Source organism: Ursus arctos, unplaced genomic scaffold (assembly GCF_023065955.2).
Source record: "Ursus arctos isolate Adak ecotype North America unplaced genomic scaffold, UrsArc2.0 scaffold_14, whole genome shotgun sequence".
NCBI classification, from domain to species: Eukaryota; Metazoa; Chordata; class Mammalia; order Carnivora; family Ursidae; genus Ursus; species Ursus arctos.
This window is the reverse complement of record NW_026622808.1, coordinates 64,131,151-64,156,699: the sequence shown is the minus strand read 5'-3', so window position 1 is coordinate 64,156,699 and position 25,549 is coordinate 64,131,151. Positions and strand designations below refer to the sequence as shown.

At 51.8% G+C, this 25,549-nt stretch overlaps 1 protein-coding gene across 13 annotated transcripts in view; it reads left to right on the top strand.

Annotated features, from left to right (window-relative positions):
- The window catches only part of ATP2B2 (ATPase plasma membrane Ca2+ transporting 2), a 365,663-nt gene that overhangs the window by 273,881 nt on the left and 66,233 nt on the right, over positions 1-25,549 (top strand). For all 13 annotated transcript variants that reach the window (XM_026501360.4, XM_057311933.1, XM_044385062.3 and 10 more), the window contains 3 exons: positions 13,260-13,457; positions 19,331-19,588; positions 20,603-20,728. In XM_026501360.4, the coding sequence (XP_026357145.1) occupies positions 13,260-13,457; positions 19,331-19,588; positions 20,603-20,728 (582 nt within the window). The remainder of the gene's footprint in view (positions 1-13,259; positions 13,458-19,330; positions 19,589-20,602; positions 20,729-25,549) is intronic.

Genomic DNA, 25,549 nt, shown 5'->3' with positions numbered 1-25,549 from the left:
GAATCTTAAGCAGACTCGACATGGGGCTCGATCTCAATGACCCTAAGATCACAACCTGAGCTGAAACCAAGAGTCAGACATTTAACCTACTGTGCCAGCCAGGCGCCCCTGATTTCCCCTTTAAATTAAACTTTGAATTATTCAAATAAATATGAGCACACTCTCCTGCTTAAAATTAATATATTTCATTCAAAAAGAGGGGCCCCTTGACCACTGGAACCAACCATAGTACCTTTTTCCCTCCACAGAGGTTCCACCTTCATGAGTTTGGAGCAGATCCTTGCAGACCTTCAGCTACACATTCACCTATATATGTACCCACAGAAAAATGAGCTATTGTTTTGTTGAGTTTTCTGTTTTACGTATATGGAATCAGACTATACACGTTGCTCTGCAACTTGTTTTTTTCACTTGACAGTTTGTCTCAGCCTTCCATGTTAGTACCTATGACTGCATCTTATTTTTTTAAACTGTTGCATAGTATTTTATGGACTGGTTATACTGCAGTTGAGCCCATTTGCTTTCCAAAGACAGAAATGCATTTTTCTATACATGTTGTAGCTTTTGAAGGGCTCATGGATTTTTTTTTCCTTTCAAAATATGAGACTTTTATTTATGTTAATGGAGGAATCCAGACCGCAGTGACAACACAAATATTTAGCAACACCCAGCCTGGTGACTAAGTTTTCCCATTTTCCTTCAGGTGCTTGGCATCCCTGGAAGCTATCCCTTGCCCATTGCCAAGTCTCTGTTTATAGCAAAAGGCTGTCTCGAGAGCAACAGGAGAATGGTAGAGTTGTTGGCTTCGATTTCCGTGCCACGTCCTGAAGCAGGCAGCCTGGCACAGTAGGGAAAGGGTACCACTGCGGAGCCTCAAAGATCAGGATTCAAATCCCAGCTTTAGCTCTGTGACCCTGGACAAGGTACTTTACCTCTCTGAGCCTCAGTTTGTCCAACGATAAAATGGATAGAACCCATAGAATAGCCAGGAGAATTAAATGCAAGGCACATGTATAAAGTAATGATCACATAAGAACACATACATGGGCTCAGTCTGCAGTCCCAGTGTAGTGGGGAGAATGGGGTGCAGGGAGCCCCTCTAACACTGAAGGGGTCACTCGAGATCACTGAACAATAAGAAGGCATGAATACTCTGCCACTCTGGCAATGTCACGTGGGGGTGGCATTTGAGTTCAAAGAGAAGAAAGGGATATTCTGGCCTAATTCTCCGCATCGGCTGTGTGCCTGGCATTTCCCACATGGCTTCTCCTTTTAACCTCACCCCAACGGACAGAGCTAGGTTATCCCTCTGCACCAGTTTGCGGGCGAGGAAACTGAGGCTCAGAGAGAGGGTGCCATTTGTCCCAGGTCTCAATAAGTGGTCACGACTGGCCCTCTGCACCTTCATCCTCCTGACCCAGGAGGCTGCAGGCAGCCGCTGTGCAGAGCGCCCCCTCCTGGAGGGATAGAGAAACTCCTCTCATGATGAGCTCTCATATGTCTATGTTCAACTGTCAAGACCCTGTCAAAGAAAAAGAGAAAAATGGATGTTCTGGCCTCCATTTTTCCAAGGGGATGAGCTAAAAGCTTCTCAAAGGTAACCTTAGGGTGACCAATCTCTTAAATGAGATTGACACAGAGAGAGAATATGAAATGGCCACCATTTTGGGGTGTGCAATAAAGCTCGGTTCTTTGAAGTTCAACATTCCTTCGAGTAAAATAAGCATCCCCTCCCTTGGTGAAAAAGGCCTGCGCTGGGACTCAGGAGTCCTGTGCAGTGCTGCAGCTGAATCACCCTGTATCTGGGCCAGGGCACTTCCCTGTCTCTGGGCCTTAGTTTCCTTCATCCTTAAATGGGAGGGCGAGACTGGCTGGCCACAGACTTGTCCTGCTGCAACAGCAGGAGAAGCCAGGGGAGGGGACTGGGGGAACCTTAGGGATAGGGTTGCCAGATTTAACAAAGAAAACTATAGGACGTCCAGTTACATTTGAATTTCAGATGAACAAAAAATAATTAATGCTTTTATTAATAGCGTGTCCCAAAAATTATACGAGATAGAACTTATCCTAAAAAAAAATATTTGCTGTTTATCTGAAATTCACATTTAACTGGGGGTCCTGTATTTTACTGGCAACCCTACTCAAGGTTCATAGCTTCAGTGTGAGCCCCTGGCCACCCACCTCCCAACCAGATCCCCACCACCCATTCCCATACCCCCCCCCCCATCCCCACTGCCCTGCCCAGATAGATATTCTGGAGCCGTAGCTGAGAGGTGTTACAGGTGTAATAATTCCTATAGTGGAGAAGAGGGGTGGAAACATGGCCTGACAGGGAAAAGACAGCTGGTGAATTTAAATCAGTGAAGTTTGTGTCCACATGCGTGTCAAGCTGGTTAGAGGGACAGTGTCTGGGGTGGCCTTCCGTGTCGCATCCACGTGTGTGCACACAAATGAGTGGACATTGCATTGTGTGTTCTGGAGAAAGTGGCCAGTGCTGTGGCTGTGCGTGTTCACAGCTGCTGTCAAATGCTGCCTCCACAGTTGTGGCCGCATGTCTGGCCTGTGTGTGAGCCCATGGACTGGTAAACACTGCCTGCACATCACCACCCACAATCATTAGAGACCCTGTGTCTGGAGAAGACCCCACCTGGGGCCAAGACATATCAGAGAGACGCCCCTCACCCTGCACCTGTCCGTCAGGAACCCAGGCATCATGCACATGCCCGCCACGCACACTGGAAACTAGCCATCAGATCCATTCGAAGCTCACAGCGCCTGCCCAGACAGAAACAGATGCAGACCATGGGCTGCCCGCGGTACGGGCTGTGGTTCTGCAGAGGGGTTGGTGAGCCCGGGCTTGTCAAGAGGCTCTTACAGATGGCATGTGGCTTCTCATGTGTTCAGGGTTCCCTGGACAGCCTCAGCACCCACATCCCCACGCCAGGGCCCCAGAGAGGCAGGAGAGGGAGGGAAGTTTCCGAAAGGTCTACTATGCCAGGCACCAACAGCCTCCTCTAGGGGGTGCTGGAATCAGAATCTAGAAGACAGTGGTAGCAAAGGATGGGTCTCAGTCGGCCTTGGACCTCAGGTCCAAAACCTGGCGCAGGAGGGATGTCCAGTAAGTGTTTAGTGAATGACTGGGTGACAAACGCTTTCAGTGAAGGACAAGAAGGATAGATTGCTCTTGTTGGGTAAATCAAGGAAGGCTTTCAAGAGGTAGTAGTAAACTTTCATCTGGGTCTCAGAAGACTGAATAGCTCAACAGAGGGGAGGGGTGGGCCCCCTGGGCTAGGAGCCAGATGAGCCAAGACACAGACAAACACCAGCAAATGCCAGACGTGTCTCGGAGCTTGGCAACAGCGTGGGGTAAACACAGCAGGACTGAGAGTGCGGCGGGAGGAGTCCTTTGGGACAAGCTCAGAGAGGCCGCCATGAGCACAGGAGTTGGTCACAGTCTTGAATGGGGAGCCATGGAAGGTTGTATAGCAGGGCAGGGCGACCTTGAGCATGAGCTCCTGGTCTCATCTCTTATTCTGGTCTCCTTTCTCTCCTCACCTTGTTTCTAGTTTCTCTCCAAGCTCCTTCAGCCACCAGCAGGGAACAGAGGGTCTGACTATGGCCTCCATGAACCCCTCGGCTTCAAGTCTGGGTCTCAGCCTCTCAAGCCACAGCGTGAATTCCTGCCTCTGCCGCCTCAAGGCAGGTTGTGAGCCTGACATGCATGTGTAGCTTTCAGGGAGAGAGACCAGCCCTGAGGGAGCTGGCACCCCCTGCTGAAGAAAGGGAAAGATAGACAAGGCGGGTCCAGGCTCTGTCCCCCACCTGCTGTGTGACATGGACAAGCCACTGCCCTCTCAGAGCCTCGACGGAAACCCCCACGTGCCAGGGCTGTTGGTGAGGCTCAAGCGTGGTGCGTGCCTAAAGCCCCCAGCTTGTTACGCCCTCTCCTCCCTCTCCCCCTCTTTAGCCTGTCCCCGGAGGAGGGCTGTCACCACGCCCATGCCCGGGACCGCTCCCGAGTAGCTGAGTCAGTAGGTCTGGGTGGGCCTCAGAATTCGCATTTCTCACGTGTTCCCAGGTGATGCCAAAGCTGCTGGTCTGGGGACCACTAAGTCCTCTACCCAGCTCTCCCAAGGCCCGGGCCACGCCCCCGCCCGTTTCAGTCAGAATCGCTAAGTTTGGGGCCCAGACATCAATATGTTTTTAACGCTCCCTGGTGACGCCGACGTACCGCCAGATTGGGAGCTAGTGGCTTGCAGCGACAGTAGCAGGTACTGCTTATCAAGCCTTTACCCCGAGCCAGGTGCCCGTGCAACCAAGCACATTCGGTGGGTTCCCTCCCCGCGGTGACTGGGTGAGGTGGGTGCTGTCCTCAGTCCCAAGTTGCATACCAGGAACTTGCAACTAAGGCCCAGAGAGGGAAGGTCACCTGCCCAAGGTCACAGAGCTGGGACTAGTCTTAAGCAAGGCTCAAAGTTAGATCTTTCCTACCATTTCACCATTCTGTCTTGAACCTTGTGAATTCCCCAACATCCCAGCAGGGATGCCTTTGTAAGCGGCCCACTCTCCCTGGCCTCTGACAGGGTGGGAGCATGTGGACTCCCCCTCTTACGTGAAGCCCCGGGCCACTCACCTATGCACGGACACACAGCCGCACCCTTGAGTGCGCACGCACCTGCCCAGACAGCCTCTCTCAGCGACTAAGTCACACACCTGCTTTCTGGGTGCATCCCCTAGTGTGCAACCTTTCTGTTTTTTTCGTAAGGGCCATGAAGCCATCTTTGGCCCTCCTAGGGAAGCACTCGCAATTTGTTTCATCTGAAATTTCCTTAGCACCCCAGAGCTGACAGGATCAGGCTGGTGTGAGCCAATGACTTATGTTGGCTTATTCAGATAAGGTCCCTGTGGGGCATTTGTTCTGAGCAGACAGCCCACCCCTAACTAGATCAGGCTGAAGCAGGGCGAGTGTGACCCCTAGGCTCTGTGGCAAGGGGCCTGACTCAGTTGCCTTCCCAGCAGAAGGACTCTGCCTCAGTGTACATACCTGTGTAATGGGTGATCGCAATAGAGGAAGAACTTCACAGTTCACAAAGCATTGTCGGAGTCTTGGTTCTGTTTGATCCTCAAGCGAAACAACCTGAGGGCCCCCCAGAGAGGGTGACTAAGTAAAGATGCGTCCAAACCAAGTCTCGGGACGTAGGCAGGGGTGTGGCGTGGCTGCAGTGGTAGGTCCAATCTCACACAGTAGCAATGCTGACAGAAACATCCAGGAAGCACATTCCAGGCCCAGAGGAACAGTGGTAGTGGTAGTGTGGTAGTTTGTGGTAGTTAGTGGTAGTGTGGTAGTTAGTGGTAGCATGGTAGTTAGTGGTAGCATGGTAGTTTGTGGTAGCATGGTAGGTAGTACTAGTGTGGTAGTTGGTGTTAGTGTGGTAGTTAGTGGTAGCGTGGTAGTTAGCAGTAGTGTGGTAGTTAGTGGTAGTGTGGTAGTTGATGGTAGTGTGGTAGTTGGTGGTAGCATGGTAGTTGGTGGTAGTGTGGTAGTTAGTGGCAGTTAGTGGTAGCGTGGTAGTGGTAGTGTGGTAATTGGTGGTAGCATGGTAATTAGTGGTAGCGTGGTAGTTAGTGGTAGCGTGGTAGTTAGTGGTAGCATGGTAGTTAGTGGTAGTTAGTGGTAGTGTGGTAGTTAGTGGTAACAACTGCATCTATGATTTATGAGGGCCAGTAAGTGCCAAGCACCATCATCTGGGGGAGCAGTTTGTTTTTGCACCAGCACCGAACAGCAGATGGAAAGTAACTTTTTACTTGAAATCATGTGCTCAGACAGCAGGCAGGCAGGTTCACTCAGCCAGACAATGCTCCCCTCCCCCAAATATCAGCCAAACGCAGTGGGCAGGGTCCATTATGGCTCCTAGCTGGGGTTGAAAACATTCTCTAATGCTCCTTTGCTGGGAACAGGGATGCTCAGCTTTGTGGGGGGGTCTCAGAGCAGGGAAGAAGAGGTCAGAGGTCATCCGGATGGCTCGGAGCACTCACCCAGAGGCCCCTACTCTTGACAGAGCCTACCCTGTTGGCATAGGGTGCCTTGTTTCAAAGCCCCACACACAGGAAGAGCAGAGCCCTGCTCCCAGTTACCAGGCCCAAAAGTCAGTCATATTATATGCCCCGTTCCCTCATCTTGCTCCTTCATTCTGACCTCTCACTCAGTCCCTGCACCTGTACCTACCTCAACGCCCCCTTTTTTATCCTGATGAACTATTCGTGTCCTACTTCCAAAGCAGCTTGTAAAAGTCTGTCTCATACAAAAAGATTTTAAGTGACTGAAGTGAGGAAATGCAGACAAAGGGAAGAAAGGAGGACTAAGATGATGATTTACAGGCATGACACATGCCCCTGAGTCCTCCATGCAGCTCCAAGAGGCGAACTGCAGATTCACTGCTGAGCTACCAGGCAGGCCAGGGGAAGAGGGCAACAAGATGAGTGCCATGGTCTGAAGTCTTCATTAGATAACCCGCACACCCTCACCCCAAGGCCTGCATGATGATGACCCCGTGTGGCACCAAACAGATGTGTTCTTTTCCATGGAGACCATCTGCCCCCTCTCTTGAGGGGCACACCGGGAATGCTCCAGCCACATCAGCCTTTTCCAAGCCCTTTGGGGTTTCTTCTGCCTTTGTCAACCCCTCTTCCCCCATCCAAACCCTTTCACCTGATAACCCCACTCCTTCTTCTGAGCTCAGCCAATTACACTTCCTCCAGGAAAACCCTCCTGGCACAGTGGTCTTCCTCACGGCAGTATCCCCAACATGTAGCGCAACGTTTGGCTTAGAGTAGGTGCTCCATAAGTACTTGTTGATTGACTAAATAAGCAAGTGGATGATTGGATGCACACTATCTAATAGGATCCTGTCTACTTTCTCTATCTTGAGAGGGGTTGAATAGGGGTGGGGGGAACTTAGGCCTCTTTTAGGTAAGAGGATCCCGAGTCCCTGGGGGCCTGGCATCTAGGGAAAAGGACACCAGGGCGGGTTGGCCAGCCTCTTGATGCGCTCTCCCTTCCCTCCCTCCCTAGACATCCATCTACTTCAGCCCACCTGTGAGAAAGTGCTGCCTTCTAAGGAAACCAGGACCCCTCTCTGTGCTTTCTCTTCCTGGTCCCCAGGTCTGCACTCTGCGTCCAGACAATGCCAAGGCTTCCTCTACCCCTGAAAGAACTTCAGCTGGTGCTCACTGTCCCCCTGAGCTTTCCTTAACAGGAAACATGTCCCCAGAGCCAACATGAGGCTGGTGTTGGGGTCAGAGAGCTCTCGGTCACAAGTTCCAGCTCCCTGGCGTCCATGTACAGATCCTCACTGAGCCACACATTGGGATTTTTATGTGGAATCACCTGAGTTTTTAATGTTTGCAACAAATTATCATTCTGTTAACACTGTGCAGGTGTGTAACTGACCAAACAAGTCCTCTCTGATGGCCTGAGGCTGCTATTTGCGGCACTCAGGGCTGGGTCCGAGAGAACTAAGAAGAGAAAGGCATTCCAAGCAGAGGAATGAGGACTGCAGGGGCAAGGGCTCAGAGGCTGGGGAAAAATCCAGTTGTGTCCAGGACAACTGGATACAGAAGAAGTTTGGGGCAAAGAGTCTTCAAATAGCCAATGATAGCAAGTTGCCATTACAACAAATAATTCCTGTACAACCAAAGACTCCCATGCTCGGCACTTAGCTTTCTCCTGTTACGTGACTAATAGCATATACAAATTCCGATTCTGATAGAAGAATTTGCACAAATGCAGGAGATTTTTTACCATGAAGGCACAACCATTATGCCTGTACAACTTACAGAGAACTTTTGCACACATTCCTCTGTGTATGGCTTACCACCGTCTAGGGGTTATTTTGCTCCCATTTTACTGATGAGGAGACAGAGTCTCCTAGGGATGAAATAACTGGCCCGGTTCATCCACAAACCTGACTCCTCACTCAGTGCTCTGTTGTCTGCCCCTTGTGCAAAAAGAGATTCACATTGGAAATCCACAACCCCACACAGCTTCTGATATCAATTCCTCAGCACTGTGTTTCTGAATTTTCAAGGCCTTGCTGGATTTGTCAAATGATATTTGACACAGAATGTTAATTTTTAATATGCTAAATGGTGAGATGCTCTGTAATCTAAATTGAATCTCCAACACCATTCATCTCTCACATCACCTTCTGTTGTCTCTGCTCCCCAAAATAGGCATGTTAATTTTCAGCCAGATGGGGAGACTACACGATTCCACTCCTTGGAGGGATGTGATAGGTGGATTGGACAGTGGGATGTCCCGCCTGTAGGTCTTCAAAACCAGTATCTTTGGATACAAGGTATCAGAGCCACCAGCCTTCAGTCAGGCCAATCCTTCGTGTCACATGTGGGGAAACTGAGGCCTAAAGAGAATAAGTGGCTCATCTGCACTCATATGGCCCTTCCGCTGTTCCTGCGCTCACCTTGACCATCTCCTCCCCATCTTACTGAAGTCCCACCTGTCCAAAGTCTTCCTCCTCTGGGAGGTCATGATTACCACCCACACCATCTGATACTGGATGATAACGCAGTGTCCTCACCCACACAGCACTGGGCACCTCACACGAGCCATCCTGCGGAAGTCTCGCCCAGCCCCGTGAAGTAGGCCCTGCTGCTCCTTGCAATTTACAGATGGGGAAACTGAGGCACTCAGAGCCAGGATTTGGACCCGTGACATCTGCATTCAAACCCCACCTGAGTTCTTGGGGCTTGGTAGCCCCAGCTCCAGCTCAGCCCACCTTCCCCTGAGAGGAAGAGGGTGAACAAGACATCACAGCCACCATCTGTCACCTCAGTCATCCCATGTGAACCTCAACACCCAAGGTTCCCATCTTGGGTTTATACACTGCGGTATTTGTTAATGGAGAAACTGCCTAGCACTTTCTAAGTGAGACTGGCCCTACAGAACACGCAAATATTTTTATTCTGTGAGCTGTTATTTCTGAAAAACAGAGGGGATCTCAGAACCTGTGGGAAGCAGGGTAGAGTGTGGCTGCTGGGGAGGGGGAAGCCCAGGAAATAGGAGGAAGAGACAGAGAGGCTGTTCTGCTCTGGCCCCTCCACACTCCTGTCTGTTCTCCAACCCAAAGCCTAAGGGTCCTACACCAGCAACCCCAGGGCTGAATCTAGCTCACAGCTATGTTGTATTTGGCCCCGGACTATTTCTAATGGGGAGATTTGACATCGAATTCCAGGTGTCCAGCTTCTCCTGGAAGACTGACAGATCTCCACACTGGGTCCACATTCTCCCACAGAACTTAAGAAATAGCTGCCCCCTTTAGAGGGGCTGAGATTCTTCACTTTGCCCCAGTTGCCACTACTCCCTGTTGCCTCCCACCCACCTACTTCACTCACTCACAAAAGCTGCTCAGTCCTACGGCTATGCAGATTTGCAACCCCTCCCCTGTGCTCTGTCCCAGGACCCAGGGTCTCAATGCCAGGCCTGTGAACCCCTGGGTGACAGAACCCCTGAACCGTGGCCAAACTCCCAGAACTGGAGAACACCCACATTTTCAACTGGTCACCCTATAGACTCCAGAACATTTGAATCACAGACCCTCAGAAGACTCACCTCTTTCTGAATCAATCAGGATGGGCCCAGGAGATGGGCTGGCTCCAGCCTCACTGAGCTTCTTCTAAGTAAAGCCCTTGTTTATACCAAACCTATGAAGAGCCCCCAGATGTGAACAGACCATAGCAGGACCACTTCAGGACCTGCAGACCTTAGAACCCCTGGGATCCTCAGGGCCCGCCCATCCTATTGAACTCCCTATTATTAAGATGGGGAAACTGAGGCTCGGAGAAAGGAACCAACTAGTCAAAGCCCAGCAAACTGCCATCACAGGTCAGTGTTGACTGGTCATAGACCCTTTCTTCAGAGGCCCACCACTCTCCCTAGTTCTCCTTTCTTCCCTTTATCTAAACCTACTCCCAGGAAAAAGCCCAAAAGCTCATGACACCATGGTGTCCAGAACTGATGATGGCTTCCCTCTTCCAGGGAATCTAAAGGAATTGGAGCTTTTATTTAAAGGAACGAAGCCCAAGTGAAATAATTTCAAATGTAGACTATGGGTAGAATTGGACAAATGAAGAAAGACAAAGAACCTTACTGCAGTTCCTAGAATCACACTATATCATGCCTGCTTGTTCTCTGCGTGGATAGTCAAGATGGCTACCCCAGCATGGGAGGGTATGAGCAACATTGCCATGTGCTTAGGACAGAACCGACTTGGGTTCTCAGGGCCCGGAAGATGCTCCAACACAGCAGTTTGGTCTCATGACAGCCTCAGTTTTCCCATCTATAAAATGGGCATAACCTAGCTCTGGGATCCCTCATTCTTACTGTACAGGCAGGACATTGGATCTCCAGAGCTTACCTGTACTGCTACGCTGGTGTGGGGTCTCCCCTGGAACAAGCCACCTGTAGGCTTTCCCACAGGGTCTCAGCCAGGCTGGCTCTTGGAGGCTCCCAACAGAGGTCTCACTGTCAGCATCAGAGGAAGCTCAGTGCCTAGAATTAGGGGACATGCCTACCTCCCTGTACCCCTGAGCATAGGCTGTTGGACCCCCAGGACCACTGAACTCTTACGTCCATGAGCTTCTGGGCTGTTCCCTTCACATCACTCTCCCCAGCATGCAGCACCCGGCACCAGGCTGGGCCCACAGTGGAGGCCTGAGAAACACAGGTTGGATGAATGAATGGATGGATGGATGGATAAGCTAACGAATGACTGATAGAAAGCTAGAACCATATGATATTAAACCACTTGACCCTCGGGGTGCCTGGGTGACTCAATTGGTTATGCATCTGCCTTCAGCTCAGATCATGATCCCAGCATCCTGGGATTGAGCTCCAGCATCAGGCTCCCTGCTCAGCAGGGTGTCTGCTTCTTTCTCTGCCCCTCCCCCTGCTCATACACGTGCCCTCTCTTGCTCTCTATCTAATAAATAAACAAAAGTAAAATAAAATAAACCACTAGACTCTCATAACAGTAGCAGCAGAATGTTCTAGGACTCTGACCCCAGCATGCTAGTGGTACTGTTCTGGGGATCCCTTCAGATTCCCCCTTCTCTGGAATAGACTAAGGCTAGAAGTGTGATGGCGGTGTGCCTCCCCCACCCCCACCCCTCCATGTCCACCCTCCAGCTATCCTCATTAAGCCACAGGTGAGCTGGGGTTAGGTTGGTTTCAGGGACAGGACTGATACTGCCCACCTGCGGGGGGTCCATTTGTGCTGCCTTCCTCATGATGACACCCCATGCCAGGTTCAGAACACTTGGGCATGTCACCTGCATTCAGTGGGTAAACAGATTCAAAGGTGGTTGGTGGCCTCAGTGCCAGGACCCAAGGGACAGGAAGCAGAGCAGTGTGCCCCCAAGGCACCACGGCCCAGGTGGGACACAGATCCAGTGACCAGGTCAGCCCTGCTGCTAAAGGCCACCTAGGGGTGAAGGCAGGGAGCGGCTGTCTGCTTGGGGTGGAGGGGAGCGCTCTTCAGCAGAGGCAGCCTAGAAGATGGAAGGAATGCCTCTCCGTGGCTCTCTGAACAGCATGAGCAAGGCAGGAAGTGTGCCAGGACACCTGTTGTGGAAAAAGTAAAGGTGACACAAGTGACTTGGGGCAACACAGGGTAACATCAAAGGAAGGAAAGAAACAAGGAGAAGGGCTGGCCTCCGAAGTAGACAGTGAGGCTGGCCTCTCTCTGTCACACCCCCGAATCCCACCATGACGGGTTGATCTTTCAGTGGTCGTTCACACCTTGGCGCCCATGAGTGTGGGAGAGGACTTACAGACAGGCAAACCAAGCGGAGGGCAGGGGAAGGCCACACCTGACCAAATGTGTGGCAGGAGGAACACACAAGCCACGCCAGCAGAGTACTGGCCTGGTCTGGCCGGGGGCGGGCCAAGTAATGGAAATGCGGCTACTGAGGCTCAGATCAAGAGGCCGGAGTGCCAGGCTGGGAAACATGGACTTTATTCTGGACGTGGTGGGGAGCCTCCAAAATCGCTGAGCAGGGAGTGAGGATCGGATGGGTGAGTCAGGGAGAATTATCTGGAAGTGAAGAAATGATAGGTTGGAAGCAGACCGCTGTGTCTTGGCCCCGCATGATGAGGACTGCACTCCACCCCCAGGTCCGTAAGATGGGCCAGGACCGCTAGCCTCGACTGAGCGTCTGCCACCCCCCAGGCACCATTGGAGCGAGTCGCATGTGTCCACTGGGAGGCCAGCTCCTCTGGGAGGGCTCTCTGCCTATTTCTCTCCCTGCCCTATCCCAGTGTCTGAACAGTGCTGGGTGCGTCGTAGGTGCTCAACTAACACCGAACCCATGGATAATCTCCTGAGATGCTCATGACCACTCGGGGGCTAGCTGCAGTCACCATCCCCATCGCAGAGGAGGACACCGAGGCCCAGAGAGCTGGAGGCACAGGCTGGGGTTCGAACCCAGGCAGAGGTTTCCGAGTCTGTGCTCCACGGGAAGGGCAGGAGGAAACGCAGAGCAGGAGCAAGGATGTGATGCAAGGTGGGCCTGGTGGTGGGTATTTGCTTCCTGTGGCTGCCTAACAAATGACCACAGACTGGGTGCTTTGAGCAAGAGCACTTTATTCTCTCATAGTTCTGGAGACGAGAAGTCTGGAAATCAGATGTCAGCGGGGCCGTGCTGCCTCCAAAGGCTCTAGAGGACATTCCTTTCCTTGCTTCCTTGGGCTTCTTCGTGGATCTGGCATTGCTTGGCTCGTGGCTGCCTCCTGCCATCTCTGCCTCCGTCTTCGCACAGCCTGTGCCCTCTGGGTCTGGATCTGTTCCTTCTGTCTCTTAAAAAGACGCTTGTCATTAGTTTAGGGGCCACTTGGATAATCCAGGGCAATCTCATCCCAAGATCCTTAACTTAATTACGTCAGCAAAGAGCATTTTCCTAAGGAAGGTCACATTCAGTTTCCAGGGATTAGGATGTGAACAGATCATTTGGGGGGGTTACTATTCACCCCACCGCATGGTGTCTCTGGCATTTCACAACAGCCCACTGTGGGCCGGAAGTGAGTGTTGGGCGCCGGGCTCCTGGCTGGTGCCTGCAAGTTTCCTGCTGTGTGCTCCCCCTTCTCTGTGCTTCTCCATGGGGCCGGCCCCATTCAGGACAGTTCCCAGGAAACTGAGCGTCTCTCCCAGGCCTCCCAGGCCAACCTTTCTGCACTCTGTCCACAGGTTTGCCGGGCACCGCTCCAGATCTGGAAAAGAGAAAGCAGATTTTTGGGCAAAACTTTATACCTCCAAAGAAGCCAAAAACCTTCCTGCAGCTGGTGTGGGAGGCACTACAAGACGTGACGCTGATCATTCTGGAAATCGCAGCCATCATCTCCCTGGGGCTGTCCTTTTACCACCCACCTGGCGAGAGCAATGAAGGTAAGACCCCCGCTCCCCACCCTGCCACAAGCAGCCTGGCCAAGACTCAGGGCACCCGGGTGAGGGAACCAAGCCCCGGGGTGCAGGGCCTCACCCACAGCCCCTGGCCCCCAGTTTTCCCATGTGTGAGACGCAAGGATTGCACCAACAGTGGGAATAACCACAGTGAGCATTTCTTGAACACTTACAGGACGTCGAATTCTGGGCTGGGATGTCATCATCCTAAAACCCCATGAGGGAAGGGCCACCACTATGCCCATTTTAGAGATGAGGAAAACAAGGTACAGAGAAGTGTGTTAACTTGGTCAAGGTCACTGAGTGGGTGCTGGATCTGCTATCACCATGGGTGTGGCTGCCCCAGGCTTCCTCCTCCCAGGCTGCCCTTGGATCACATCCTCTGCACATTGCATGGGAAGGACTCAGCATCCACGCTGCTCGTCCTCTTTCACGGTCCCATCCCAGGGTTGGTTCAGTATCATGCACACGCTTATGGGGCTCATGCTAAGTATGTTTTCCCGTGTGAGGACTCCCAGTCTTGAGAGGGACTCCCAAAATGTGTTCCTGCATTCGGAATGGGGACACTGCTCTGTGGACCGAGGAAGCACTGTCCCATTCATCCAGAGAGGGTTCTGGAGAAGACCCACTCTTCTCAAAGTCAGAACTTAGGACCCCTAATAGAAAACCTCAACTTTCCCGCATACTTTCATTCCATAAACCAAGCACCTGCTAAGGACTGTGGCTTTATCAACTCAATGACTCTTTCCTTTATGATGGCAAAGTCTTTCAAACCTATGTCACACAATAGAGAGGTAGAGAGAAAAAGAGAGAGAGAGACAGACACACACACACCCTGTGAGATAAACGGGATCACATGAGATATATTGTTTTGTTAGATTTCTATAATCTGATTTTTCATTAGTAGGATATTATAAACACTTGTTTTTAATTATGATTCAGCATTTTCCTAATGAATGCACTGCATAAAGAGATAATCCTACAATGTTCATTACTTCAAGCAAGCAAATAAAAAGTGAATCGCTTATAAGAAATAACCATCATGGGCCCCTTTCCCCAGATGAGGAGGTGGTCTCTGAAATTTCTTGAACATCTGTCTCCTCACCTTCTTCCAAGCCTGAATTGCCTATGAAATGAGATAAACAGGTCTATTAGGCCAACTACCTCAATTTCACAAGTAATATTACTAAGTTGCTTTTTATCCTGCATGACCTCTTTCCAGAGAGGGTTTAAAGACACAAGAAGGACACGTCTCACAAGATGAAGTCAAATAGAAAATCAGACAGGAAAGGGATGGAAGCAAATAAACCAACTATATTTGCTACTATGATTGATATTTAAATTTGAGTTCGAGCTTCCTGGCAGCCAGGGCAGAAAGGGAATTTGGATGACGCACATAGCTCAAGCTATCCACAAGGAGGGAAAATGGTTCTTTAGGAAGATAGCCTGTCCCCTGACAGTGAATTCTGAGATGAACTTTCACTTAGGACATTATAAGAGCTGCGTATTGGGAAGCAGTCTTTGCAGGAATTTCATAGAAAATATAGAAGAAGATTGTACATAGCTATTTGAAAAAAGCCTTGAACTAAGCTAAGGGTGCAACACACAAGCATAATTATAACAATAATTCTTCTTACAATTTTTATAGCCACTGCTAGTTGGGAGCATTTACAGTAGAGATTCATTTGATCTTCCCAACAACCCTGTGGGTAGGAGTCGAGGCCCTGAGACAGTAAACGACTTGCTAGGTCACACTCTAGGAAGCAGCAGAACCATGACTCAGACCCAGGCGTTCTGGCTTCCGAGCCCATGCTCCTGTTCCTCGGCTGCATTTCCTCAGGAAGGGATGGGACTGAGTCAATGCCACCCGGATAAGTAGCTTCCTGTGACCCAGTTTAGTGCGAGATTAGAAGTCAGAGGGCAGATGGTGGAGGGGGTGCTGTAGGAGCACAGATCGAGCTCCTAGTGTGTGCCAGGAGGAGCCTCCCCACAGACAGGCCTCCAAACAGATGGCTGCAACCCCTTCCATCCTAGAGAGGCAGAAACCAAGGCTCAGAACGGGGAAGGACTTGCCCAAGGTCATACAGCTTATTAGGCAGTAGGGCTGGATTTTAAACCCCAGTTTTCTGGTGCCTTCCACTTTCCCTCCCTGCCTCCAGCTGAGATGCTAGCTCAGGCCAGGATCTGGGTAGATGAGGGCAGCTGCACATAATCCAGCCCCACAGAGTGAAGTTCCTGCACTCTGAGGCTGTATGTACTCCCCAGTGCCCAGGCCCCAGCCTGAGCTCTGAGTTCTGGACCTTCCATGTTGCCAGGACCACCCCCCTGCCAAGTCAGACTCAGGCTTCATCAGTCATATCCAGAATGATGCTAGTGATGGACTTACAGGCTGTAGAAACTTGCAGCACCCACAGCCCTTTCCTGTTTGCTTTCTTGGCTCAGAGACCTCAGGATACTTGTCAGAGGTCACACAGCATGTTCATGGCAGAGCTGGAATTAACATACTCAGTGCTCCCAACTCCCCACCCATGATAGCTCCCCTAGTGTCAGAGTGCCAAGCCGAGTGACAGGCGTCTAGTAGGTGCTTAGAAAATGTTTGTGTCTCTTCCAGTTTTGAGAACCCTTCTTTGATGCCAGGCCCCAGTCACCATCTAGAAAGTAGCTTCCCCATTTTACTGATGGACAGGTAGAGATAGGCCCAGAGAGGCCAAGCAGGTTCCCTGAGGTCCGATAGACCAAAGCCAAACCCTACAAATCCCCAGTCCAGAGAGAGCAGCTGCAGGCTCCCCAGACTCTGTAGCCACAATCTCTAGAACCTGTCCTTACCCCAGTCTGAAGGGCCCCCCAGAGGAAGCCTCAGCAGGGCCTGCTCAGAGCCCCCTTCCTTCCCCTTCCTTATCTCTTCTCCCCAACTGCACCAGGGGCAGAGGAGTAATGTTCCCAGGGTCCAGCAGCTCCTGGGAGCTCAAGACCTCAGCCGGCAATCCACACCCCACTTTCTGGCCATCCCAAGGCACTGTGTGACCATCAGACAGTTCTCAGAGGGAAGTAAAAACTAATGGGCTTTTGCTGGCAGAGTGCCTTCAAGGACCCAAAGGGCTCCTCGGTATTGAATAGGCAAAGGCAACAGCCAAGGTTGGGAGTCAAGGGAACAGAGTGAACTCTGCTCAACCACCAGATCCTTGGCTTCCAGAAGCCAGTCCAAGGAGAGTAGTTCATGAAAATTGAGAGAAGACCCACATTTATCATGTATCCAATATATGACAGGCTCTTACTAGGCTCTGGGCTCCCAAAGTCATCCCATGTTACAGCTGTCCAAACTGAGACTCAGAGAGGCCAAGTCACTTACCCAAGGTCACACAGAAGAGCCTGGATTTGAAGTCAGGTCTTTACAATTCCAGAACCCAAAGGCTTACCATGGTCCTGGGCTATCTCTAAGTGTCCTAAATGCTCCAGTAGGTGCTGCAATCTCTAATGGGGGGCCCATCAATGAAGCACACAACAGTCTTCACATTTACAAAGCATGTAGCAAGACAGAGAGTGATGAAAGTCCTGTAAAGCAAAGCACTGGGACTCTGCATCTCAAGTCATTCCCCTGAACCCCAAAAGAGCACATTTCCATGGCCTGGGTTTCTGTTTAACAAGGTTCACCTGAGTTTCTCGGTCTCTGGGGCTTCCATTGGTGTCATTTATAATGGGGGTGGGGCACCCTGGTTCCCCTCCCCCAGTCATCACATGGTGCTGAACTCCAACTGGATGCCCAAGGCTCCCTTCCAGCCTGGCTGCGGAGCTCGAATGCATTCATGCACCCCGTACACTGGGCAACAAGAAACAGCAGCTTTCATTCTGTGTGCTTAGTGAGGTGAGTGCTTTACATAAAAGCTGTCCCTCTGTCCTCTCGGCCACCTCTGATGGAGTGCCTGTCCTCACCCCCATTTTGCAGATGAGAAAACTGAGGCACACTGGGTAAGTAGCTAGGTCACAGGCACACAGCAGTGAAGTGGCACAGCTGGGATTCAAACCCAAGGCTGGCCTGACGTCTGTTATCAGCATGACTATGACGATCATTAGCACTAAAGGCCGATCCAGCCAAACAATGTAAAATTATTGGAAAATCTGAAATTCCAAAAGAAGGAAAGAGTGGCATCAAGGACCTTGTTCAGTGAGGTGGTTGTTTACTAGCCTGCAAGGAGTGACTGGTTCAGTGAAAGCCATGGAATTTTCCAGGGACATATACTGCTGGGCCACATGTTCCCATATACCGCACCATCCCAAGCTTAGGCCCACCAGCTAGCCTTGACCTCCACCCCTCCGAGAGTTGGAAAGCATTCCCTGATACCACTTGGCCTTATTGTCATGTTGCTTCTGACCCCCAGCTTCCCAGATGGTCCTGCTGCGGTCTCTCAAAACTGTCCACTCTTCCTTGGGACTGAATTGGACTTCCAAACAGTCAGCCATGGGTCTTTGGCAATGTGAGGCCAGCACATGGCGCAGGAGGCCTCTGGGTTCAGGGACAGTGGGCAGGCCAGGTCCAGTGTCAGATTCAAACCCCAGATCTGCTCTGTGACCCCAGGTGAGTAGCCACCCCTCTCCAAACCACTTCTCTTGGCCAGCTTGAGAATTAAAATGAATACTTGGTGCAAGTGACTTGTCAATGGTCCAGTCCCCTGCCCAGCTGCCTTGAAAGGGAACCTCTCTGAGTTTTCCAGGGATGGATAGTTGGATGCTTCTCGGGGTCACTTTCCATGGAGAAGGCTGTTTACCACCTTCCGGTGGGAAAAAGGGCCTGGGCTAGTCCTGGCTGCAGCGCCCACCTTGGCTGTCCCCTCCTTTCTCTGAGCCTCAGTTTCCTCATCTGCAAGTGAAGGTAATAAGTCTCCCTCCCTGGATCCTTGTGGGGTTGCAGGAGACAGGGTGTGCGGAAGAGTTTGGAGAGACCCTACTCGGCACCCCATGGGCAGGACCTGAGGCCTTTTTTTCAGACGGGTCTGCTCTTCCTCTGTTCACAAGGTGGGCCTGGCAGGCCTCAAGCAGTCTGGGGAACCAGACTGGGAGGTTCAATGGTTCGAGGGTGTGGGATGCAGGGTCACTGTAGGACAGATAAGCAGCCCACAGGCTGGAGTGTGGGTGTCCTTGCTGGGGGGGGGCGGCGCACAAATGCTGTGCCCTGAGCTTTGGCTGAGGCTTTCACTGTCCTCTCCCAGAACCCGGAAGGAGGTCTCAGGGACTCCCATTTTGCAAAGGAGGACACTGCAGCTCAGGGAGGACCGTGAGTTACCCAGGATCATACAGGAGCAGTGGCAGGATTAGAACCAGCCCGTTGGACATCAGGCCTGGCGCTGTGGTTCCTGCCCCCGCCCTCAGCCCCACCCCCCAGGCCTGCTCTCTGGAGACCTGCCTCACAGTTGCTAGAAACATGGGAGGAAAGCACATCAGCAAAACTGCACCCTAGACCCTAAAGCACATGCAGTACTGATCACCTTCATTCTCTTACATCCTTACTTCTCTTTTCTTGTGAATCAGGCCTCTCCCCTGTGCTGGGTCTGTGCTCAGCCACCATGGACCTCAACTCATTGAAGTTCAAGCCTCACAATAGGTCCCCCAGACAAAGAGTATTCGTCCCTTTTTACAGAGGTGAAAACTGAGGTTCAAAAGGTGAAGTCATTAGTCCAAGATCTCACACCTAGAACAAAGGCAGGAAACTGAAGGGCTAGCCACCAGACGCATTGAATAAATTGGATCATGCTCATCTAATTATCAATGTTTTTTACTCAGCAGAGCTGGGATTTAGATCCAGACCTGTAGGCTTCTCCTGCCTGGCTGACCCCGCCCTGCCTGCTTCCTTCTGCTTTCTGTAGGATGTGCCACGGCCCAGGGCGGGGCAGAGGATGAAGGGGAGGCAGAGGCTGGCTGGATCGAGGGGGCGGCCATCCTCCTCTCGGTCATCTGTGTGGTCCTGGTCACGGCCTTCAATGACTGGAGCAAAGAGAAGCAGTTCCGGGGCCTGCAGAGCCGCATTGAACAGGAGCAGAAGTTCACCGTTGTTCGGGCTGGCCAGGTGGTCCAGATCCCTGTGGCTGAGATTGTTGTTGGGGACATCGCCCAGGTCAAATATGGTAAGTGTCCCAGCCCCAGAGCCAGGTGCTAGAGCTAGAGTCTGGGCAGAGGTGGGACAGGACAGGCAGACCCAAAGAGGCTGGCCCAGGGAAGGGGGTCGGTCCCTGAAGGCTAATCCTGAGCCAGGATGTCTTCTGAGATCCTTTGAGAAGTAGAAGGCTACTTCCTAGAGGAGGCAGGATTCCAGAATCCATTTAAAGTCAGAAATGGCAAATAGAGGGCACACGTGCTACCGCTCTCAAAACCTACACCTGTAACAGACATTAGTAATCAATCACAGCTCAGAGCCTAGACGCAGAAGTCTTCTGAACACAATACTCCAAGGACCACTAACACTCAGAATGGCTTTAGGAGATGAAATCCATTTCCTACATCTGATTGGGCTGTTGATGGATGGTTGTTGGGCTAGAGGTGTTGTAGGGAGTGGATGTGGATGAGCAAACATTCTAGGCCTGTGATACGGCCATGGAGAAAGTGGTCAGGCTGGCTGGCACCAAAGGGGATTTAGGCAAGATATGTCCTGGGTAAGTAGAGGCAGAAAATGGGGGAGAGACTGCTATGCTCTCTTCACTCTGCCTTAGGGGGCTTGGTTTCCTCTGATAATGTGCCTGTCTTAGGGTCTCCTCAGCATAGTCAGAACAGACTAGTCCGTTCCAAAACAATTTCCCAAACCATAGTTGAGACCAGAGAAGCATGAATCATTGAGAAAACTGGACCCCAAATCCATACATGCCAAGAGAAGCACTTTATAAATGGAAGTACATGGCCACTCAAGCTAAGATTGTTCTTGGGCCCAGCCTCGGTCCTCCAGGCCTTGTGCCATTCACCTTGGCTTCAGGCTTCAGCTGCGTATTGCCTGTGCTGGGCGCCATCTTAGTTACCACACCCTGGGAGCTTGAGGCAGCAGGTGTCCAATGGTGAACTTGACCTTGCAATCACACCTTTAAGGGAATGTTCCAAGACTCTCCAGCCACCTGAGACTCAGCTGACTCTGTTGCCCTTCCTCCCACTAGGTGACCTCCTCCCTGCCGACGGCCTCTTCATCCAGGGCAATGACCTCAAGATTGATGAAAGCTCCCTGACGGGGGAGTCTGACCAGGTGCGCAAGTCCGTGGACAAGGACCCCATGCTGCTGTCAGGTGAGATGCGGCCCGATGGTGGGCTCACTCCCATTGCCAGTTCCCGCCTCTATGCTGTATCCCATTCATGAGGCTGGAAAGTTCTCAGAGACTTTGTTCCTTGGCTCCAGACCCTTTCCCCCAGCAAATGTACTTTGAGCCTACTACTCACTCAGCATTGCTTCAAGCCCTGGGGATAGTACAGTAAATAAAATCAACACAGAATCCCTGCCCTCAAGGAACTTACTTTCTAGTGACTTGGTCTTCTGGAAAGTCAGGCACCAAAGCCTGTTCTTATCAGGGATAGGAGAGAATCAGTTGGGTGACGATTATTCTGGACACCTACCAGGGGCCAGGCACTGGGCTGGGTCCTGGGGATACAGCAGTGAGTGAGGCTGATGAGACCACTGCCCTCAGAAGCTTGCAGTGTAGTGAGAAGAGACGGACATTGCGAAAACTCCAGAGGGTGGTAGTTATGTCACAGAAATAAAGCAGAGCGATGGGAGGCAGGTGGCTGGGGAGGTCAGGGGAGGCCACGTTTGAGTTGCGTTGTGAGTGAGAAGAGAGCTGGCTTTGTGACTTTAGAGGGGGAAACATACCAGGCAGAGAGAACAGCAAGTGCAAAGGCCCTGAAGCAGGAAGATTGTGAGCAAAATGGAGAGGGTAGAGGGCCCAGGTGTCAGGTGTCATGGGCCATGGCCAGGAGTTGGGACATTTTCTAAGCGTGGTGAGGATCATCTGAAATAGTTTTCAGCTATGAACTGGTCACATTTACATTTTTAAAATCTCCCTCTGGCTACTGCAGGGGGAAGGAGAGGAGGTAGAAAGACCTTGCAGGGGTGAGGCCCCAGCTGGATGAGACACCCCCTTAACAGGGACACACAAGGGGCCTCCTTGTCCAGCACTGCTCAGCAAACATCCTCTGGGCAACTGCTCTGGGCCAGGCCCTGTGCTGAGCACTGGACCCATGATGATTCAGAGCCTCCTCCTGGCCTTGAGAGCCCCCAGCCCACAGAGGCAGCAGGGGGGGGGGGTAGGAGGCAGACCTGCATACAGCTAATTCCACAGCAGAAGAGTGAGGAAGAGGTGAGAAAGCCAAAAAAGGAACAGAACTACCCAAAGTGGAATTGAGCTGGGTTTTAAAGGGTGAGTAGGAGCTCACCGGAAGTGTGAAGAAAGGATCTCTTAGCAGAGGCAAATGTGTGCAAAGACACGGAGGACTGAAGGAATATGGGATGTCCTTGCAATACAAAGAGGAAGGTCAGCAGGTCTGCGGGGTAGGGTGGTAGAAAGAAATGAGAATCAGAGCTGGGGTATTTATTTATCCAGAACTTATCTGTCCAACATTAATTAAGTAGCTATTGTGTGCCAGTGGGACAAATGAGGTCCCTGCCATCCTGGAGCTTAGAATCTAGTAAAAAGAAACAGACAATAAAGGAACAAGCAAGCAAATATGTAAGGTAATTTCAAATACTCAGATGAAGACATTAAACCATATAATGAAATAGAGACTCTGAGGAAGGGAACAGGAATCGTGTTGGTCGGGGAAAACCTGTCTGAAGAGGTTGCATTTGAACTGAAACCAGCACAATTAGAAGAAAGAGCATTCCAGGTGGAGGGACAGCAAGTGTAAAGACCCTGGGACCTAAAAGATCATAGAAAGCCTTGAATGCCTTCTTAGAACTTAGGGCCACATGAGGGTTCTGTAAATGGTCACGGCCCTTGGCCCTGGTTCTGGCCTCTGAGCTGAAGTGGTTGGCAGAGAAGCAATCATCCCTGGGAGAAGTGGCCTGGCGGGTCATCTGGGTCAGCGGAAGTCAGGTAGAGGCACTGAGCCTGAACAGATGGGTGACAAAGATTCCAGACAGTTTGGAGAAGGGAGGGGAGGGGTAGGTACCTTGCAGGAGGCTGGGGAGAGAAAATGTTCAGAATCACTGACCCAATGTATCAGCCAAGGAGATGGGCACAGGTGCAAGGAGCCTAAAAGACTCAGGGTGGAGATGGATGGGAAGGCAGCTAGCCAGCCCAAGTCAAACCAACTTTTTTGATGTTTACCTTACTTCTAGCTGGAAGCACAGGTAAATAATGTAGACCCTGGGCCTCTGGATGTCAGGAGACAGCAGCCAAGGTCTCCTGTGATGACCCTGTGGGCAAGAGACATCAGGATGTGCTAGAGGCCAGGAGATTCTGGTGGGTTTGTGCTGATTCTTGGATTGCTGGTAAGCCAGCGGCCGTCCCCGGAGCTCTGTCCTGTTTCCGTATGGAAAGTGTGCCCTCCAACTTTGCAGAGACCATGAGTGCAGGGAGGATGGCAAAAAAAAAAGCAAGAGGCAGGACCCGCCAAGATCACCAGAGTGCAGGGTGAGCTAGACTGAAGAAAGTGACCCTTGGCCACGAACTGCAGCGCCGACGTTCAGAAGCACAATTGCGTGGGTCTGGGAGGGGCAAGTGGCTTAGCCCAGGCTCATGGAGAAGGGGGAGGGCTGGGGAGAAGGGGGTGGAGTCAGCCCAATAGAAGGCAGTCTAATCGGAAAGAGAAGAATTCTATCACAGTTAGAACCATTCTAGGACAAAAGAGGCTGCCTAAAGGTAGTGAGTTCCCAGTCGCTGATTGTGTGTGAGCAGAGCCTCGACAGGCTGCGGGGTGCTGGGGCTGTTGTAGGGTAGACCCAAGCCCTGGATGGCCACTGCATTCAGTGCTCTCCTAGGCACACAAGTCACGGATTCATCACACCCACCCTCACGGTGTACCCCTGCTTCAGATGCGCCTTACTTTCTTCCCTCTGCCCTGCCCTGCTGAGGCTGCTCCCTCCTCCCAGATGGCCCTCTCCCGTCCTTGTTACACATTTAACGCCTGTCCATGCACTCAGGCCCCACCTCCTCCTAGAAGCCTGCTCTGCCCACCACTGCCCTTGGGCAGTCACCCCCAGACGGCTTGGGACTCACATTTCACCCCATGACACCCACGCTATGCTTGGCCCATTAGAGCACAGCCCCCTAATGTGGACTGAGTTTGGCTGAGGGCAAACCACATCAGATAAAGTAAAGAGTAAAATGCATCCAGTCTCACCTCCCAAAGAGATCTACTGGTCTCACTTATATGGGCCCCGTCCATCCTTGGCCATATGCAAATGGACAGAACCATCACCGTGGCGATGCACTTGAACATGGGTGCTCTCACCCACACCCGTCCAGCAGCTGGGAGCCCTGAGCGTAAAAGCTACGAGGAGGTCAAGCCCAGCTCCATCCCTGGGCCCCACATAGCATAGGGGCTCAAGCACTACCTACCAGAGAGAGGAAGGAGGCTGAGGCTGTTGTAGAAAAGGCTGGGTTGGGCTAGACTGAGGCAGATCTGGGCTTGGGAATGAACTCACTGTGTGGCCTTGGGCATGTCGCACCCCTTCTCTTGACCTGTGAGGACAGTAGGGATGCCCTGCTATATGATGTAGGGGAAGCCCCTCCCTAGCCCGGTGCTAGTGGACGGATGCCCACGATGGATTGGTTCCCTCCCCATTCCTCAGCTGGAGCCTGGACTTGGGGGTGAAACAGGTCTGGGTTCAAATCCGTACTGCTCTCATTTGCTGGGAGACCCTGGACCAGTTTCTTACCCTGTCTGAGCCTCTACTTGCTCGCCTATAAATTGAGGTGACCCCAGCTGAGGAGGTTGTGTCGAAGTGTCCGTTTCCCCATCTCTTCTCTCATCTTGAATATCTCCCATTTCCCACTCTCTGAGTTTCCCCCATTCAGCTCCTCCCCACCTTCCGCCTGCATGAGCTGCCTCCTCTGGGGGGTTTTCCTTGATTGTTCTCTTCCCCAGAGCTCTGAACTCTGGGTAACTGCCATCTGGATGCTCGTTTTTGTGCATGACAGACACTCGGACCCTTTCCCTGTGCTGGGAGGCCTCGCTGGGCCTTCCAGTTGAATGCCCCCCAGGGAAGTCAGAGGGACCTGGCTAGGGGCATCTGCAGGGTCCTCATGGTAGTGCGAAAATCCCCTCGGGGCATCTGGCCCACTGGTGCAGCCTACAGGAAGGCATAGAACACTGGCGCTGGGGGCAGTTAGCCCAAACATGCCCAGCCTGTGACCCTGCCTGTGACCCTGGACAGGTCCATTCACCTCCCTGAGCCCCCATGTTGGTGTCTGCAGTGGGGGAGTTGCTGGGGGGCCCTTCTCCCCTGCCTACCCCACAGGGCTGTTGTGGGGACCCCATGCATGGATGGATGTCACTGTCCTCTGTAAATGGTACCGCCATGAGGGGCTGTGTGGTGTGGAAGAAGCATAGCATTTAGAGGCAAAACACCCAGGCCCCAGACCTCTGTCGGCAGCCGTGACCTCTGCCCTCAGGTCCTCAGTCTCCCCATCTGAAACGGGGACAGACCAGCCTTCAGAAGGACTCGGATATGCCCAGGGCTCGGGGCACAAAGAAAATCCCAAAGGCCTAGAGCTCATCTCCCAGGTCACACAGGCAGACACAGGCCAGGCAAAGTAGAATGTTCAGGAGTCCCAGGTCCCCCCTACATGGGGTTGGCAGGGAGAGCACAGGCACCAAACCAAGAGCATGACAGCTTCTCGCTGCTGCCCACAGAAGCCCCCCAGCCCCGGTGTGGCTGCAGCATTCACAGTGCAAGGGGAGCCAGATTTCATGAAAAATCTCCCAATGTTTCACAGTTGATGAGAAATTCCCATTTTTTAAAAGCCCGTGTGGATAAAGCAGCATATGGCTAAGCCTGAGAGTACAAACTCTGACGTGGACTTTTTTGTTTTTGTTTTGTTTTGTTTTTTGTTTTCTACTTTAAGATCATTTCAAACTTTCAGAAAAGTTGCAAGACTAGTGCAAAGAAC